The 20,326-nt window shown below is 33.7% G+C and overlaps 4 protein-coding genes across 4 annotated transcripts; 1 reads left to right on the top strand and 3 right to left on the bottom strand.

Annotated features, from left to right (window-relative positions):
- Positions 1 to 4,443: 4,443 nt before the first annotated feature.
- Positions 4,444 to 7,746, bottom strand: LOC143183757 (alpha-tocopherol transfer protein-like). The gene is made up of 6 exons (XM_076385458.1): positions 7,608 to 7,746; positions 6,588 to 6,747; positions 6,185 to 6,365; positions 4,961 to 5,146; positions 4,785 to 4,890; positions 4,444 to 4,604 (listed from the first exon to the last, which is right to left on the bottom strand). The coding sequence occupies exons 1-6, from the start codon at positions 7,744 to 7,746 to the stop codon at positions 4,444 to 4,446; spliced, it is 933 nt and encodes a 310-aa protein (XP_076241573.1).
- A 3,009-nt stretch (positions 7,747 to 10,755) lies between these two features.
- LOC143183647 (uncharacterized) lies at positions 10,756 to 11,920 on the bottom strand. The gene is made up of 3 exons (XM_076385297.1): positions 11,602 to 11,920; positions 11,262 to 11,540; positions 10,756 to 11,105 (listed from the first exon to the last, which is right to left on the bottom strand). The coding sequence occupies exons 1-3, from the start codon at positions 11,679 to 11,681 to the stop codon at positions 10,829 to 10,831; spliced, it is 636 nt and encodes a 211-aa protein (XP_076241412.1). The 5' UTR covers positions 11,682 to 11,920; the 3' UTR covers positions 10,756 to 10,828.
- A 5,311-nt stretch (positions 11,921 to 17,231) lies between these two features.
- LOC143183299 (uncharacterized) lies at positions 17,232 to 18,247 on the bottom strand. The gene is made up of 2 exons (XM_076384823.1): positions 17,900 to 18,247; positions 17,232 to 17,618 (listed from the first exon to the last, which is right to left on the bottom strand). Exons 1-2 carry the CDS (start codon positions 18,245 to 18,247, stop codon positions 17,232 to 17,234), a joined length of 735 nt encoding a protein of 244 aa, XP_076240938.1.
- A 341-nt stretch (positions 18,248 to 18,588) lies between these two features.
- Positions 18,589 to 19,350, top strand: LOC143183298 (uncharacterized). Its single transcript, XM_076384822.1, has one exon. The coding sequence runs from the start codon at positions 18,589 to 18,591 to the stop codon at positions 19,348 to 19,350; it is 762 nt and encodes a 253-aa protein (XP_076240937.1).
- The last annotated feature ends 976 nt before the right edge of the window (positions 19,351 to 20,326 follow it).

The following is a 20,326-nucleotide window of genomic DNA, read 5'->3' as shown; positions in this document are numbered from 1 at the left end:
CACGGTCACCACCATCAAATTAGTTGAATTAATGGGCTAAAATTAATTTGAATCCGTTTTCTGTAACGATTATTTTATTCTCTTGAAATCAACTTGAGGTATAACTTAATTTTTATTCAATTATAGTTTCTTTCCCTTGTTTCTGAAAGTAGATTGCGCTGTTTTAATAAGTATCTCATTGTCTACAAAAAATTCCAGTTCCAATTTAAAATAATATTACATTTATTTGTAAATAAAGCTATAATAACAGATTCATAAACAAGTCGTTTGAGAATGGTGTGTCATAGAATGCTGCAATGTATTTAATCTAAATATACCAAGACTAAAAGCATAGACTAATCCGTGGGTGGTAGATAATCAGTAGAGTTACAAATACAGAGTATTACGTGACTTGATGTTAAGGTGTTAATTTGGGCCAATGAAGAATACTGTGCAATAGTCCGAATCTTAGATTATCTACATAGATGAAATAGAATGAATCGAATTTGTTTCTAAGAAGGTGTAATTTTTTATATGAATTGATTACATATGTATGTATCTCCTACGACCAACCTAATTTTAAAGAATTTGATTAGGAAAAACAAAACTTTCTTAATAACAGAACTGTAAAAAAGAAAAGATAAAAAGAAATTGGAAGATATTATAGTGATAATATTAGTAATATTGCCCTGGTTGAAATTCTCCCATTTATTAGGTATCAAGTTTAATGATTCTCTAACATTTGATAATAACTAAAGTTTTACTCATTTATCCCCAAATGATTAAATATACCGTCCAGAATAAAAGTTTGAAGAATTTCACGAACGAAGGCAACCATTGTAAAACGATAGTTATGCAATCCATTCAAACAGTAGTGTTTAACCAATCAATTAATTAACTGCTTTGGTTCGTTAAGAACGCACACACTCGTATAATTGGCATAATGCTTGTATAATACAAGTTTATTTCTTGATCGTATTATTCGTCCGTTTGAAAACATGCAACGACAATCATTTGTTTATCGATATCGATGAATTCCAGATTACCGACTCTAAGCTACTCACGAACAAACTTGTGCAATTTCACCGACCTTGTTTGGGTCTCACGAGGCTTTACTTCGCCTGATATCGCGACACACCTGCTAACTTAAGTAGTAAGTCGACCGAAAATTGACGTCAGAAAGATATAAATATTCTAATGATCGATAAATCTTACGTGATGGTATTTCTTGAATGAATCTTAAACGACATTAAGTTACTTCTTGTATTAATAATATCAAATGTTTCGAAGTTATTAATCAAGATTTTGTCGACACAATCATTCACAAACATGTATAATCACAGAATTACAGTATAAAACTAATTAACTTGAAAATTGTTACTATCAAGAAATATATACGTTTATTAAAACGTTTTTATTTGTTTTTGTGTGTTTTAAAACACTATACAGATCTATTCCAAGGGTAACGCTGTTTGATGAAATTGACAGACCATCGATTTCTAGTCATCACATTGTCATCCATTCAGTTATCTAAGAGTGAAAGCTCAGAACTGCTTCTTCAGTCAGATATTCAATAAAAACTGTTGTGTTAAAGTTTTCACATATTTCATCTCCAATATTCAATTAACTCTTAACTGGTATAATGTTAGTATTATAATATAATGTGATAAAATTACTGTAATTCTATTGTGGGAGTCTGAGGGGACAAACACCGATTTTATATTTAACAAATATATTTCAGTGAATACAGTTGGACTAGCAAAGTATGGCTTCGTTATAACATGATGCAAACCAACAGTATCACGTCTAGTCAAGATCTAACACATATAATTTTAAGGAGTCTTATATAGGGTGTTCCAAACTGGTGCTAAAAGCGGAAAGCAAGCGATTCTACATGAAAAAATAAGTCGAAAATATAGAATAAACTTTTTTGATATCGTTCTTTGTTTTCGACAAAATTGAGTTTGAATTATGATCAGATGCAAGCGTACAGAAATACAGTTGGTTTAGGTGCTTGAAGAGTATACAGAGTAAGGGGAACATTCTCCATCTGACCACTGACTATCTCTACCAAAGCTTTTTATAGTACATTTTTATCTTATTTTTCATATAGAATCACCCCCTTTTCTCTTGTATCGTCAGTTCTGGGACACCCTGTAGATCCCAATAGTTTCGGTGGGAATGAAGATTTTAGCCCGTAGCTAACAGAGTGACTAAACGAACTTTGTCCAGAATTGAAACTTTGTAGAGGACAGGTGTGAGGACTTCTATCAAAAATACTGATGAATAAGTTCGGTCGACTAGATAGAGCTTATCGGATGAGTTTTGTATCTATTAACAACCCCCAAAAAAATATTAATATGATGTTATTGAACCCTCTTATAGAATTTACAAATGTACTCTGACAGGTCTGAGTTTAATAGAATCAATAAAAGTCGACTTTGTAGATTTAACAAAACTGTAGTTAAGCTGCCTTTGTTAATCTTACAAGGGCCTGTAACATATCCTATAAAAGTCTGCCTTTCTAGAGATTTATATATTTAGTAGATTCTACCAAGATCTGTATGACAATTTTTTCCATGAAGATACTCGTTATCTAACACCTTTATCCGAAATGATTAATAATAATAATACACAAAAATCTTACAGCGTTTTAATTTATTGATATATTATACAAGTAATTAACTGATATTTTAGATAACAAGTATGAACAGGTAGTATAATTGCTGTAACCCTGCCATACCAGTTAAGAGTGAAATGCTCTTTAAACAATAGAGTGCAACAACAAATTATTCTACAAACAATTTTTCTTCCACTCTTCATCGTTCCATTTCAAACTTTCACAAACTTACAAGTACAGAGTGGATTTCGAAACAGAGTCCGTAATAACAAAACACGATTAATCATTCACTTCGATCACGCTATGCTGTATTTACTTCGACAACGACGCACTCCTTATTTTTGTAGTATGATTATCAAAAGTGACTATCTTTCTTTCGCATTCAGTATCTTTAACGAAGCGTTTAAGCTAAAGACCAGCCACGATAATGTCGGAACTGCACAAACAGTCGCGAAATTGCATTCGTCGCGAACGGTCAGAAGGAATGCCTGCTATACTATTGTCCCGTGCCTCGAGCCGGAACCATTAGCTCATCAAGTCCGTTAAATGGACACGAAAGAAGACGGACCTCGAGGAGAACGAAATGGTCTTAAGTGTCTGGAGGTGGTCTTATGTCGTTATTTGTAAGCGACAGTTCGGACAGTGTATAGGTTAATGGCGAAGAAGTCTACATCGTGACTACTTGACTTTGTCTTGGTTAGAGTACAAAGCAAGTACACAGCTTCAATAAAACGTCAAAGTCAAAGCTAAGTCACAACCTCCTTCTTTATCTTAGGTCATGGTTTCCTCTGTATTTCGCAGTATGGTACTTCTAAAATTAGATATTTGGTCTATCTGTAGTTTAATTTAAAGTTCACAACTCAATTCAGAGTTCATAATTCAATCTGTGGTTTGGCCGATTAGCTTACAAGTCTGAACAGATTGCTTCAGCCCAGTAAATACTTTGTTTCAGAACTTTATTGTACACTTCAGGATTGAGTTTGCATACAGTTTGGAATTTTATTTATTTTTAGTAAAACGATGATCTGGGCTACCTATCTAACCTCGACCCAAACTTTTTGCAAAGTGCGTTAGTCTTTCTTTTTAGTTCTCAGTAAAATTAATATCACAAGGATTTAGTATTTTATTGTTAATCGTGTTAGACTCCTTGGTGTGCCACATGTTCCTACTTGATTATACGTCATACGTAGATACGTTTGGACTTCTTCTCCATATTTTTACAGTAATGTTAACCACATATGCCTCTTTGATTTTACATGAACTATATATTTAGAATTTTGCACAGTCTTGATTTCAATCAGAATTTTAGATTTTTATACTGTGCTGCTTATTTTTATAATACAAATACAAACGTAAAAAATTAAAGTCTACTTATTGTACTTCAGACTTCTTTAGTACGACAGGTTTCTTGAACAAATATAATTGATGTACAAAAGGCTTTATTATTAACGTATATAAGCACACAACCCGAGTTCAAGATACTGTCTGCAAAGAAGTCAGTACAAAATAGCTGTGATGCCTCTGTTACAATAATACAGTTACTAAATTAATAAATTTGTCAATTATAGTTCCTATTCAACGAGATTATTCAGTGAGATGCATTCATAAATGAAGAAGTATCATGTGGCGCTATCTTTTGACAAACGTTGACAATTGTAATCAGATTTCTTGCCTTTCTTTTTATAGCCCAGACTTATGGTACCTTATGTGCATAAAACGTATTACTTAAATTAAGACAGTTTGATGCAAATGAAATTACTGATTCAAATTTTGGGCATTCTCAGTTACAATGGGAATTTCGTCGTGGAGAGAACTATCTTATGGATCAAAATATCTAATCTCTACTAATCGATCTCCAATCTTCTGAAAGAACCTTGCAGCCCATCCAGTTCCGTTAGAAGCTTTGATTTACATTCAGGTAATCGAGCGCTTTCGTTTGTTCGACTGATTTTCTCTTCTCGTAGGAACCAATCCCTGTTTTTCTCAATCTTCTTCTTCCATGCATCTAAAAGCAATGTTCATTAATGACTACAAAATTATTTTGTAGTAGAATATGTAGTAATATCGTCATAGATGATCCAAAATTAATCAAGAGCTTCAGATAATTGTCTACATAATTATAATATTTTATATTGAGGAGAAGATATTATCAAGAGAGAGAATTAAAATTCTTAGTTCAACAAACCATTCAATTCGTCGAAAGTGCCAGCTTTGCCTCCCCATTCTTTTGGTAGTATATCCTTATTCATGAAGGAATGTAGTTCTTCTCCACCGCCAGTGTGAATACGAAACTTAAAAATCAGGAAACCAAAATTGAAATTATTGGAGGTAAATTTAATTATAATCATCGAATTTACCCACCTTCTGAACAAGCTTGACCTTAAGAAGGGGGTAAAATATATTAAGAATGCTCTCTATGAATGCAGGCGCATGGAGGAAATGCACTCTGTGAAGACGCAGTGGCATGCTGTCCTGCATCGCCAACATCGATTTCCTAATAATACTTTGGGTCGGACTGCATTTTGTGAAATGATTGGCAGTGAATCCCTGATCATCATTCAAAAAAGCTTTTAAAACCATCATAATATTACTTACTCAAATATAGCTTTAACCCTTAATTACTGATGCGAAGTCTTGCATATACACCCTCACTTAAAAGTGTTAGGACAACTATTTCCAATGAATTTTGCTATATGAAAGATCGATACGAAATCTCTTCTTTTTACAAATTTCGAATATATACATATGATAAAATTTAAAACAAAATACACCGGGTGTTTTTATCAACAGGTGTTAAAAATTTGATTGGGTGATTCTAAAGGACAAAGTAAGACAAAAATCATGAACAATAAAATTACATTCCACGCTTCGTTTTCGACGTGTTAATTGTCGAAAAAAGGTCTAAAATGAAATGTATTTGACTTGACATACTCTACCGACTTGTCCTACTGATTTCCCTATGTCTGACATAATGCACGCGATCAGTAGAATAAGTCTCCTAGTTAGACACATTTCATGAGTATATCTTTTTGTCAAATATGTATGTGTATACTCCACGGTGATACAAAACAAAATACTTAATCTTTAATAAAATTCATTAATATTCTTTCAGACATTTGTTGTGACCTAGTGTCCTAATACTTTTGAGCGCAAGTGTATGTAGATTCTGCGTGATACATTTTTTATTTCTGCTCCCATCATAAATTGTTCTCTTTACGTTGTTGCGTATACAGAATTCCTCGCAATCTTTTGAGTATTTATTGCTTTAAGTAAAATTAATTGAATTTAAGAGGCTTGTCTCCAAGTAACACATAATTAATTTGAACGAGGCATAACCATAAAAAAGTTTTTAATACAAACTTTACTATATTTACACATGTTACATCTGACGTCTATAAAATAATGTTGTATTAATCTTATAAATATGTAATAGGAATATGTTTTTATTGGAATATAGCAGACTTCGTATTTAATTAATCAGTCAGTAATTAAAGGTTCGATTAAGTTATAGAAGAAGTTATAACTTCTTTTAGAAGTTATAAATCCTTAACGAAAAGGAAACTATAATATTGTAGAAATGGGTACCTCGAGATCGATAACCATAATATTCGAAAGGCAACGTTCCTCCATCAAACGTGTGTCCATGACCATGAGGATTCTTTTGGAAATCGTCTGAATGGAGAACTTCTCTATCGATGTGCTCCTCAGTCGTAAAACTGTTACACGATGACCTTCCTCTGTCAATGAGGGCAGTATGAAGTAGTGACTGTTGATAAATCAGAAAAAATCGAATATTAACTTGATATTATCTGTCCTTATGCTTCTAGCTGCTATATTTTCATTTTTTTTTTATGTATTTGTTTTCTACGCACTTTTTGCTTTTATCATGTTTCTTTCTGTAACTTTACGTTTTAACTTGTTCATTGTTAATCCTATTTTTCTTACCAAAGAACTATCGTATAAATAAATAAATAAGTAAATCATTTACATAGCTTCACAACATTCTTGTATATCCTCCAAAAGTGGATCGCGCATGGCGAAAAATTCAGGCAAGGCTGTACGCACGCTGAAGTATCGCTCCAAAATTAATTTACATCTCTCCAGGCTGTTCTTGCAGCCAAACAGGAATCTCTCGAGTCTTGCATCATCTGTAAACGTTAATGTGTAAACGCACTTCGTACTCTCGAGAAACTATAATTATAAGCTTCTACATTGAACACTGAACTTTTAATAGATAGAGAAGAAGTGGTATAAATGGGACACTTTTGTATAAGACAGAATAACAAGAAATATAAATGATCATTCTAACTCTTATTTATCCCATTAAAAAGATCAGTTATAATAATGCATAATACCAGCAAATTTCTAAATTCTTTTCTACATTTACTGACTTTATTTTTTATTCTTTAAAAACGAGTAGTTTGTTCTATACATAAATTGATTGTATTAAATGGGATAGTATAACAACAAGATAATATTAGCATTAATTTTATAATTATTGTTTTTAAGGTATTACAATTATAATATTATTGATTTTTTCTTAGATAACATAAATGTCACAATTGTACCGTGCTGATTAGAAGTTTTATATTAAATTTATATATTTGAAAAATAGAAAATAATTGTAAGATTCAGAAACAAAAGTTAATCATTTTAATAGAAAACAATAACAGCAGAAATAAAAAACAATTACGTTTTGAAATTTAACTTGTTTAATTACTTATATTATTCTTAAAAAAAAATCTAATCAAATATGATAATTAAAAACGAATCAAAGATAACAATAGGTACTTCACAAGATTTTAGTTCGAAATACGAAAAATGTTCTGTCGCCGTTACTTAGGAAATGTTAAAAACTTCAAAGAAATTAGGTATCGTTGAATATGTTGCAATATAACTCCAAAACGAATATAATTTCACTGTAGGAAAATTTACCAATTTTGAGATAATTACAGTATCCCATTTATGCCATCTCTCCCCTACAGTTTTATAGTATGAGAAATCGAACCCATATGATTAGGTAAATGAGGTTGTTTCCGCAGCCACTCGCGTATTGCTGCTATATCGCGTTTCCTCATTTCCGGATCGGATGGCACCTCCTCCTCGATACATCTCTGTTGCTCGACAGTCGGCGGTAACAGCGTCATCGTAAACTGTAAAAGCAAATTTATTCTCCGATCTCACTTTAACGCACCTTGGCACTTGTGACACAAGTTGCGAAAGTTGCAACACTGACGTGCATCTCTTGTAGGAACGACACCGTCCTAACTTCTTGGAACCCTATCAGTTTCAACTGGATAATCTTTGAACACGAAACAGATGGCTCAATATTGACAGTCGTTATGCGTTTCTTTGCAATGAATTTGTTTGGCGAGATTGAAACTCTGAAATCATGCCTTTTTAAATTTTCTACTTATGATGTAATTCGAGTGCGACTCGATGCCGACTTGGGTACAATATTTTTCGTGAAACAGGATTTCTTCGAAATAGTCTTCTGAGTGCTAAGTGTTTATGTAGCTGAGGTGCCGTAATTTGTCAATACAGTCTGTTTAACAAGCTCTTAATTACTTTGTTGATAATATGAAATAGACGAAGATAAAGTACAGTAATTCACTTTTTTCTTTCTCAGATCCTTTTCTCGTAATGTTCACCTTGAACCCTAAGTTTCAATTAGCATGATTGTGCGATGAGTATAATGTGATGAACTGAAGGTGTTTTATGTTGTTTGAGGTAGTACTGCAAATATTGGAAATCGTGGAATATTTCATAGATTTGAAAAATTTTTTAAATATGAAGGACAAGTGTTAAGAATTAACTATTGACATGAACTTTAGTAGACTCCACGTGATATATTTTTATTATTGATCTTATATCAATATTAAAGATTTTGTAAAGAAACTTGAAAATATATGTCATATCTCGTTTCTAAATTCCAATTAACATTATATTATTTTGATAAATATTTAAGATCAAAAGATTTGAATCAAAGTTTTCGTATTTTAAATTGAGTGTTCGAAATTAAGAGTTAATGTTCAGAATTTTAAGATTTTAAGGTATTAAATAATGTTAAGAATTACGAATAGTAAGAAAGAGTTGAATATGTAACCCATTATGTTTCATTATTTTTCATTATGCGCGACATTATAAGTAAAATTGATTAGAGACTCAAAAATCGAATAGATAATTGTGCAAGAGGAGAAAGTACACCAGATATACAGAGAAAAGAAAAAAGAAGAATTATTTGATAATCAGTACATACGTAAGAATAAGTGAACTTTGATGTCTTCTTGCACGTACGATAAAGATTGTAAAATCAAAAATCATACCACATTTTTGCTTCTGTTTAAGAGTTCTAAGTTCCTCTAAATTTAAATTAGGGTTCAATGGTAACATTGCAAAGTTATGGAAAAATTTTGAAACGAGAAGATTAAAACTACATATTCTATGTAAACTTTAAATACACTTGATCTTCATTTTAGTTGGGTATCTAACATCAAAAAACAGAACAAAATTATTGTCACGAAAATATCTATATAATAGATAACACCTTGTTATATTTCTTACTCACCGAACACTGCTGCAGAGAGGAACTCCAGAAGACCTCAAGAAACAAATCCCAAAACCTGCGTAAAAATGTGTGCGCAACGCATGGAGCGCTATTTGAAACTGGTCGCGCGATCGTCGCTTTTATCTGTTCGGAGCAGATCCATTCCTCTTTTCTGGCCAAAGACATACCGCATTCCCCACCATCGTAAACGAAAAGCACGTTAAAGAACTGTAAATCTCATGAAAACGAATCTCTAAACATTTGAGATTTTCTCTTTATGTGTAGTACATGCATTGTTGCACCTACTGTTTTCGTAATAACAACCATTAGCATCGCTACGTGACTAGATTTTAATTTCGGTTTATCGACAGTGGAGGAAGAAATCGAAGTGTCGCGTGGGAACATTTTCTGTGAAACCATTGCAAGTCTACAGAGTTGTTGACGTTGAAGCATAAGAATTTTGTATTTGGTTCAATTGGAGTAATCAAATTAAGTGCAATTTATGAAAAATGCAGAATATAATCTACAGTTTTTTGCAAAATTTATTTTTCAGCAAAGTTTAACTCAAAGATATAACAAATAACAGAAAAATGTAGACAAAGTCGAGTGAAATAAGCAGTCATATATATTAATTAGGAGGATGTAGAAATATTGAGGATACTCAATGATAACGAGAAATTCAACAGTTATATGTTTCTTATCTTTTTAAAGCTACGTTTAATCATATTAGGCAACTTGTGGACGGACAACCTACTTGTTCAACCTAAAGTAAATCAAAATTTTCGTTTCAACTTGGTTGAAATTGGATTTACACGAACAATTTTGATCAACTTTAGGTTGAACAACTCGTCCAACCAGAAGTTGTCTAATGTAAAGTAAACGTAGCATAAATACCATCCTGAATTGTTCTCTAATAGATACAAGACATGTACACCCTTATCGACAGAAGTTTGCAACATATTGCCGACAGAATGCAACACCGGAAATTTCGTTGGCTTTCAAATCCTTAGAATCGCCAGAACAGTTGTCGAAACATGAAATGAAATGAAAGTATTCGAACAGTTTGCGAAATGTTAGATTGTCTGACAATATGCAACAGTGCTTGCATAACATGCATTTGGTGCATTCTGTTCTCAAGTTGGTAAATATTATAACAGTGGATTAACCTCGATCGTGAATTCACAATAGTACAATATTTTTTAGCTTTCCTAAGTTCTTTGGCTGTCCCAAAGTAGTTGATTCTAGTGAATGCTGTGGATTAAAGAATTCGGAAAAGAAAAGAAAAATCTCACGCATTGTTCAGTGTCGTTTAAGCTCTACCAACGTTTCGATGACTGGTGCATCCAATAACCTGGACGAAAGATTGCAACAAAATTGCAAGTGTCGACGAATATCGATGCAGAAACCATCATTAGAGAAATAATATGACAATGTACGAAATAAAAAAAATAATTATTATAATGGATCATTGTAAAAATCAATATCCATGGAGAAATTTTTGTAAGCTTAATTTTCTTTTCTAAACAATTAATGTAAAGAAAATATTTTTAATATCCACTTTACAAAGCATTAAAAGAATTTAAACAACATTAAAATGGTGGGTATAAGACAATCTTTGTGAACAATAAATTCTGTTCCACTGTATTAGAAATTTTGTTTGTTTATTTTGCATAATATTTAAATTATGTTTGAGACACTGGCGTGTACACGGTCAGAGTCGGACCCTCAAATTTTGCTTCAGTACCAGAGTCAGCTTTTTTATCTTCCACGTACTCCTTTGCGTTAAGATCCTTAATGGCCAGTTTTGTTGCAGTCATGTCTGTATCGTTATCGAGAATCTGCACAATTTTTTGTACGGTTGAGTACTCCATTACCACTGCAGATTTCGGCTCATAACCCGTCTGTGACGCTTCTGACATTCTCGTCCTATCCTCGAAGTCCCGCTGGGCCATTGTCTCTCTGAAACAAAGTGAATTAATTTTCTTCTATCCTATTTTTAATACCACGTCGATTTCTTATGCAAAACACGTTAATGTAATAATATAAGTGGACATTTTTTAAAGGAAAACAGAGCATATTCATTTAAAATTGTTTAGACAAAATTAATCCCATTACGTGGATGAGGCTCGCCTATCGATGAGCAGTTTGTCTTGATCCAAGTACTTCACGTTTGTGCTTTTCTTCTGCTTCGAGCTCCTCCTGTTCTTACTGTTGCGATTCACCGTAGAATTTGATTTGCTGCGATCGATTCCACTCGGGTTATCCAGCTTTGGATTTTCAAGCTTCTTCGGATTTTTGGGCGAGTAGTTGCTTCTCAGTTTCGATAGGCCATGCCTCACGGCTTGTGACGTGGAATCTCTCTTGAAACAACACCGATGACTTCGATATTGCCACCTGTCGAACATCAGTGGTTAAGTAGGAAGCTCGACTGAGCAGAAACATCACGTAGAATTACCATAATGCGCAGGTTGTCACCGTTGAGCTGAACATGAAGAAGCAATTCAATACCGTCAGTACTATAAGTGGCTCCAGCATGATAATAGGGATACCTAACGTCGTGGATCTTCCGAATGATAACGATTTCAGTCGGACCCGTCAATTTACAAACAAGCCAGTCGAACAAAATACACGTTGAAGTTGCATTTCCTGACGATTTCAATTGGAAAATATGTGACGAGCGATGCTCAAGGTGAATACTTTCAAAGATTGATCTCATAAAGCTCAGTTTGTAGTTTGTAATTAAAAAAATAAGTAGTAGATTTATTATTAATACCTTGTGATGTTCAAGACAGTAAATATATTTAGTACAAACACTTAAGAATAGAATAGCCAGGATATTTTTTGTGGACTTGGAAAATTGTAACGATATTGTAATCCAATGGTGGTCGACTTGCAGCTTAGGAACTGCATACGACTTTTCAAGGCAGTTACTGTGATATTTGATTCACATTATTAGAATAAGATATTTCATAAGTCTTTTATTTAGATAGCTCTTCTTTAGCGATATCTATTATAATATTTTAACTATATGTACCTGTAATTAAATCTCATTTATCCCTGGTGTCAACTTCATCCAAGTTACTCTCGAATATGTAATAAGTGCAGAAATGCAGTGTATTCTGTATATCAGTTTATTATCTGTGAATAATGCGAAAAATATATTTAAAATATTAATTTTTTTATTCTTAATGAAGAAGGTTAATCATTTAATTATTCGCACTTTTATTATATCTACTAATTTTTACCATAGTGTCAATTTGATACTAAGGGACAAATTAAGTTGGGAATATAAGAGACAGACGAAGCAGATGAAATACCTGCAAAATTTATATTCTTGGCATGAGTAGATTAGATTCAAAACTTGAAACATGAAATCAATATCTCAAAAATAAAAATACATAACAATTCCTATATGGAAAAACAAACTTATTTTTATGATGGTACATTTACTATTTTATAGATAAAATTTCTGTTTATCAATCAAAATTCCTCCAAACAAAGGATAGTAAACTGACAATAAATAGTAGTTCTACATTTTCATTCATTTAGCCTGTATACAATAGCAATGTCTAAACCCCTAAAGCTACTCTTCTTTCACTCCCGTTTATCCTATTCCACTCAAGGCGCCATTCAGAGACTCGCTTCGGTGCACCAGAAATTCGCACGTCCGCGGCCCTATCACATCGTTAATAATATTAATCGTTGACAATACCGAAATAGAATAAATATTCTAAATAGACGCTCACATCGCGCGGCAGGTGGTGAGAACGCACGAAATCGCCGAGGGTGGTCCCAGACCGGTGTTTCATTGTGAAACAGCCGCAACAGCAACCGAAACTCGGCGACACGTCCAGGGAAACGTAATATCATCATTACGATGCGTCACACAGATGCGCTAGGCCCAGGGCTATCGAGATTCCGTTTTTATATATTGCGGTTGCGCATCAGCTTTGTACCTTTTCTCTAAAGAGCTGGCAGAGGGACCCCTGGAGAGGCAAGGTCTATGTCTCTGCGGGGTTGAACGATCCGCTTGCTTCCCCTGTCGACAACTACCAGTAATCTGTTCGCGTCCCCCTCTCTCACGGCTCCATTACCTGCACGTTATGCATACAATTCGAATCAGTGGAAGTTGCATATCTGGGACAAATAGCTCTACTTCCTGTCGCAGCAAAGTGTATTGGGGGACAATTTGTGGGGATACTTTTCCTGGATGACTGGTTATATCGCACATTTATTTCAAGAGTGATCCAACTCAAAAAACATGATTTTTAACGCTAAACCTACCGACACTTTATGTATATCTATTCCTACCATGAGCGGTGAAATGATTGCTTAAAAAAAACATATATTTTAATATAGAATGAGATTTTAGCGAGTGAATAAAATATTTAGATAATGAACAAAATATTTTCTTTTATTTAGAAATGTTTTATGTACATTTTATGCGTTTCAGCGAATTTTTTACAAATTACAGAAATTTCAAAAACGGTCATTTGATCGCGCGTGGTAGGTTTAGATTCATTATAGAAAGTTTACTAATTAAAGATCAGAATTATAGAATTTATTCAACGAATGAATGAAAACATGAAAATTACAAAGTATTTAAATAATAACAAGAAAATCATTTAATGCAAGTAACACATAACTATTTTTTAGATTAATAACTCAAGCAAAATAACTTTTATTTAGTAAAAGTATTCTTTATGTCAGTATTATGTATTTAATAAATAATTTTCTCCCAAATTGAGAAATAGTTTTTTGTTTCTCCTTAAGAACATACTTTTTTGAGTTGGGTCACTTTGTAATACATGTGCGATATGATGATGGTTACATTTTACACTAGGTAGGTTGTTTAGTATATTGCAATCTTGACAATTATTATCTGTATTATATGCTTTATGTAATATTTTAAGTTTTCGAAAAATTAAGATTTGTATGTTCTGTTATACAGTGTGTTTCAGTAAAAGACCGAATAACTTTATCAGCATATTTGTTAAGTTGTTTTAAATTAAATTAAATTTGTTTAGTCACTATTAATTTATTTCAAATAAAAAAGATTCTAAATATATATGACTGGGACGAAGTAATAGTTCAGTTTTCACATATTTGTTGGTGTTTTACTTACAAGTATATTCTAAATAAGGTACTCAGAGTAATGAGTGAACAGAAATTACGTTTAATGATAACGATAATGTAGAAACAAACTGCTGCTCAGCAATAACTAGGACCTTGTGCAACACTGAATATACAGATAGTACAAATGGAAAAAGACCAATAGGATATACGGCCTATTTGATTCTGAATTATCTACCAAACACATATGCTGCTAAAATTATTCGCCTTTTGTTTGCTGTCATATCTTGTATTATCTATAGAAGGAGAAACTAAAAAATTAGTGCAAATAATAAAACATGATTATACAAGTATCCAGTTACATTTCTCGGGTTTATGGACTCAAATTTGATCTAGAGAAAGATATGTTCTAAGAATTTTAATTCGGAAATTAAAACAAATAAATTTTGAAAATTTGATTATCTCAATATTTAAAATATTTATTAGGTCTTGAAATATTTACAAATTAAATTATTGAAGTAGATACTAAAGCTATATTTACAATAGGCAACTTTTGATTGGGCAATCGAATTGATCAGTATGAAGTTAATCAAAGTTTTTTATATAAACACAGTTTCAATGAAGTTGAAACGAAAATTTTGATCAACTCGGTTGTCCAATCAAAAGTTGCCTAAAGTAAAGGTTGCTATACAAATTGGAACGTTCTAAATTTTTTTAATTTGTGTATAGGAATATTTAAAGATATGAAATTGCAATGAATATTAAAATATTTAACAATTTTAGATTTAAAAAATGTAATCGAAATGTCGCATGTAGATACAATCGAAAAGACGATAATCGTAAGTGAAGATATCGGAAAAAATTTCGTAGGTACACTACCGTACATAAGAATTTTTCGCGTTATAAGTATTATTCGCGTTATTGGAAATTCATACAAAACTTACACTTTTTTATTTAGACTAATTGCTATCAAATGTTATTCTCATCATTATTTATAAACCTTATAATCGTCTAAGATGAGATTTGTAGTCAAAATTATATCATAAAATTTTACTCGCTGTATTTTACATATTGCAGTAATGTGAAAGTGTCCAAATATTTATACACGTTGGTGTACGTATGTATCTAATAAATCACTTTCACGTGTAACAAAATTACACTATTGTGTTATTGAAACTAAGCTATCGAACATTAAATTATGATTTATCCCTTACAATCTCTATCCAAAGTTTAAAAAAGTAAAAGTATCTTGTAAAGTTTTGACATCTATTCTGAAATGGGACCGTGCGAAAATTTTTGATAGCTTAGTAGATCGTTTTCGAGGAGCCTCCATGAATTATCACCGTGCTCTTTCATTCCTTAGAGTACATCTTCCAACGCGTAAGGTCCTTTTCTTGTTCAAAAAGAGATTCGTCCCACGTATAATATTGTGGTCACTTGTCGTCCCCATTCAACTATTGACCGCAGACTTTTCTTTATGATCGGCTCTCCACCACGGAAAAAGCGGCGGGTTTTCCACCTACCGCCGCGATCATACGTGTCACGCTATTTTTCGTACATTGGGAGCATGTCTATTCCTGTGGTCTCCTAATTTATTGGCTAGCATCTTTGTCCAACAAGACCAAGCCACACAGCTTGAACGACACCTTTATGAACTCCCACGACCATCGCGATTATGAACCCTCCACGCTTCCTATTCTTCCACTCTACGTCCTCCCATTTTTCTACTCTCCTTTTTTTTTAATAATTTTGACATCCCCACCTATCAATAGTGAATGGATCCTTCTCTATTCGAGAGTCCTCGAATCACCTTTTGAGTTGTGGTTAGGGTACAAAGGAAATGGAGTCACTTGTTGGTCATCGAGGGCTGAAATGTATTTTTTCTGTAGTTGACAAACAATTTGATATTATAGTACTATATAGCTAGGTGAGATAAGTTAGTTAATACACGTAGGTAGAATTCGAAGAATAGGTTTATTTTATACAGTTGAATTTCAGGAACCATATGTTGCTCTAAATAAAAAATAGAATCCTGAGAACGCAATAAAATTCATATTATATTACTCTAAAATGCAATAATAGCTTATTATTAGGATTTTCATTGTACCTATACTTTTTATCACCAGAAGTAGTAGAGACATTTTCAAGAATGTTTCCAAAATCGGTAGTTCGCAAGATAATAAAATAAAGTAAATAATAAAAATAAATATAAAAGTAAATACTTATCTAATAAATAACAAAAATAAAGTAAATTCGCATTTCTGTATCTGAAATGTGAAGAAGAAAAAAAGATAGACATAGCCTAGTATCTCAAACAAGACAGTGTACTCCACTTGTTCAGTATTTCAAAACGCAACAAGTAGCAACGAAAATTCCCCAAAGATGGAGAATTCATTCAAAATTTCTCAATGACGACCACCAGACGCAGTTATTCATCGCAATCATTACAAAACGACGTCTTAGAAGGAAGAAAGAGTTAGGAGCAATTACGAGGAGGCTTTGAGAAGCGACAATGTGGTCTCGGGAGAGGCATCGTGTCATCAATCGTCTCGTCGTTCACCCAGTGGCTCATTGAGGGCCAGGCAGGCTGTTCGATGGCTACTGAAAGGAAAGGAGAACCCGAAGACAGGCTCATCTGGCCGTGGCGAAGTGATTTTCTACGGCAGATCAACGGAATGAATGAGCACACAGCACGCTGACTTGTGCAGTTTTACGCGCGTTTACTAGCCCGTTCGCTCTTTGCGAACTTCATTGAGGACCTCATCGATAGGAGTTCATTCAAAAATCTTGCGAAGAACTCCGCATATTCTGGGAAGGATAGAGAGCAAGAGGCCTTAAAAATCGAAAAGGAAAAGTATTCCACCATTCATAAATATCGAAAGACATAACTACCCTGGAGAAGTACAAAATCTCCTATAAATATGGCATTTCAAATTTATTTTGACTTAATCATAGTATATAGTTTGATAAAATTTTTCAAAAATCATTTTAAATATGTACGTGAATAACAAGTTATTTGTGCTTCTTTTTCTTCTTCTTCTGTGCTGTTTCCTTTTTCATAGTGTCTTCTGGGGGCTTTTCCTCCTCATTGCAAGGTTTCTTCTCCTTTCTGCAGGGGCTTTTCATCTCGTAGGATGGACTTTTTTGCGTCACTTCTGCAGGTGGCAGAACTGGAGGTAGAGGAGGCGGTTTCGGTGTTCTCAGTTCTAATTCAATGTTTCCTTTCGGTTCTTCAGTGGATTGAGGCTTCTTCTTCACTTTCAACATGAATACGTTTTCATCCCCCTCGGTCACACGATCTGTATGTACTTCTTGCGTTCCTGAACCGTTTAGGATAGGATAAATAGTGAATGTTCTGCATTGATCGTTTGTATTTGGACCTCCTTTGCACCGGGCAACCTAAGTAATAAATATTACATGTGATAACTTTATATTATACGAAAAAGGTTCTCTATAGAATATTTACATAATAAATATGCTTTATGTGATTATCTAGTAATACAACAACATGCAATTACTCTTAACTGAATTATGAAAGAAAGATCAAAAATATCACCGATAAGCTTAAAAATTTAAAAACAATGTCCTATGCATTTTTTAAGTTGTGTCCCCGAATTCTTTATTATTCTTTCGTAAATAATTAAATTAAAAGAAAAAATGAGGATAAGTTAACACGGTACCTCATAAGAAATTGCTTGAGGCAAATTATCGCTGTCCTTCTTCCCCAATACATGTGACTTCGATTGCACACGGAATAGAATTTGATTGTTATCAGCTCCCTTCAGTATTTTAGGTCCCTGTTTACTCGTGGGCCTCTGTATTTCCACAACCTCGCAGTCGCATGGCGGATCCCATTTAGAGCCCTTCTTGGATTTACCTTTGTCCCTCTCCATACGAATGATTAAATGATTGCCAATCATGGCTGTTCCAATTTCTCGGTAATACTTCGAGCAAGCATCGTCTTTTGGTTTAGGCGGTGGACACGGTGGAGGACAAGACACGGGTGGCATCGGTGGACAGGAATACATTTTTGAATAAGTTTCTTTTATTAGCAGTAGAAATTACGCTTACAAAAATAACAGTGTCGTTCTTGAAACTTGAAATTTAGATATATTTTTCGAAATACATTTTTACAAGGTTGAAGGGTCGAAAGGATTCATTGATGAATTTGAAATCGATTCTGCAGAGGGATTCCTTCACATTGTTCGAACATTCAGATACGTTCAAGCTGCACACAGCGAAACGTCCCACCATGGCGTCGCCTCTAATAACCTAGGAGGAATTTTAATATTCTTCATCATGTTAAATTCAAGTCTTCAAGATTCTGAATGCCTAACAAAATGACTGGAAAACAGAAAAGCTAAGAAAGATGATCGTGGCGACTCACAAGTGTGGCTGTCCCCCCAAGGAGGAGAAACCACCCTGCTCTCCTTGCTGCGCCTCCAGAAAAAAGGTTTCAATTACAACCCCAACATACACTGATTCTGAAGGTCCCTGTTTCAAAAAATCCCGTCTACGATCGATTCTCTCAACTCCAAAAATCGAAGAACCTCAATGTTGCCCGACGGAACCAGACACTTCATCAGAACTCGATTCGCGCAAGATTCGGTCAGAGATTGCAGAAAAGGGACTTCCCTACAAGGAGCTTGAAGCCGTTTTCAACGACAATCGGTTAGTTATTAGAACGCAAAAGGAGCCTCCTCGGCCAGAATACGACCCCCCATGCGATTGCGACGAAGATTCTCGACCTCCCGCGGAAGACGAGGAGCAAGATCAAGCTCAAAGTTCTGGCAATCGTACAGTCACCTTGTTTCCTCGTCCACGATCTCCACCTTCCCGTAAAGATGACAAAGATAGTAAAGAAGAAAAGCAAGCTAAATTGATCGAGCGCGAGGAGAACCCAAACATATTCCTATTGAAAGTGAAAAGGAAGGGCAGAGATGGCAATAACATCGACCTTGAGTTTAAAGCGCCCAGACCGTGGTCACTAAAGAAACGTATGGAATTTTGTGAGCTTGTCCAAACGCCTCAAATTGTGGAACCACCGCCGGAATGCGCAGATGTACCTGTGAAAATTAAACCACAGAAGCGCAGCAGATCTCGACGGCGTAATAAGAGGAAAAAAAAGTGAAGGAACTGATATGTTAACTTGCAATAAACAGTTAGTTTTGAGTACTGGAATTATTTCATTGGATTTGTTATTTTGGTGAAAAGCTGTAGTATGCGATGGGACTTCAGTATTTTATAGATTTTTTATTTAGATAGATTTAAAACATATTTATTTTATAATATACTCGACAGCAAAATTGAATCGGTGAGTTCAAGAACAGTACGAGGTCAAGAACCAAATTTTGTAGTTTTTGTCTCAACGTATATTAAGTCCTCTTGTTCTCTTTGTAAGTTTGCACTTTGACTCTGGGGATCAGATATATTTTTATGATTATTTGATAATGGCTAATTTTAGACTTGTACTATTCTTCAAGTTATCGATTCACTTAAAGTATAATTTTTTATTGCCGTTTTATTGCATATTGAAAATTGTACGGACAATAAATGCAAATTACTCGGAACAAATTGACTTGAGATACAGCATGAAAAGGTTGTACGAACTTCAAAACTTGTAAAACCCTTCTGTAGTATTGTTAACATTCAAAGATACTTTTTTATGACTGTGGTACAATATCCCCTAAGACTTAATATAGCAGTGCACTTCATACAAGGACAATGTCAATCAGTGATAAAGCAACAAAAGTGTAATATTCGTTTCTAAAAACGCTAAATGCAAACCTGACACACTAAAAAGCAAGTCCACGCGTGAAACTTTTCTGTGGTGTATAAGGATTATTCTAATGTCAGTGGCACAATTTTCATTCAGAATGCAATAAAACGGTGACGAAAAATCATATATCAACTTTTGGAGCTATTGGAAAATTTTCCATTTCTAAATTCGTTATAAACTAAATCACAAAAAATTTGTTAATTTTGGTAGTGCAATTTAAATTTGTACAATTTTTGGAAAAAGAAACATCTTCACTTTTTCACTCAACTCTGTTTCCTACTATATCAAAGTATCTGTGAAAGTAGATATGAAGGTAGAGGTTTTCCCT

Source organism: Calliopsis andreniformis, chromosome 9, assembly GCF_051401765.1.
Source record: "Calliopsis andreniformis isolate RMS-2024a chromosome 9, iyCalAndr_principal, whole genome shotgun sequence".
In the NCBI taxonomy this organism is placed as follows: Eukaryota; Metazoa; Arthropoda; class Insecta; order Hymenoptera; family Andrenidae; genus Calliopsis; species Calliopsis andreniformis.
This window is presented reverse-complemented; position numbering and strand designations above follow the sequence as displayed.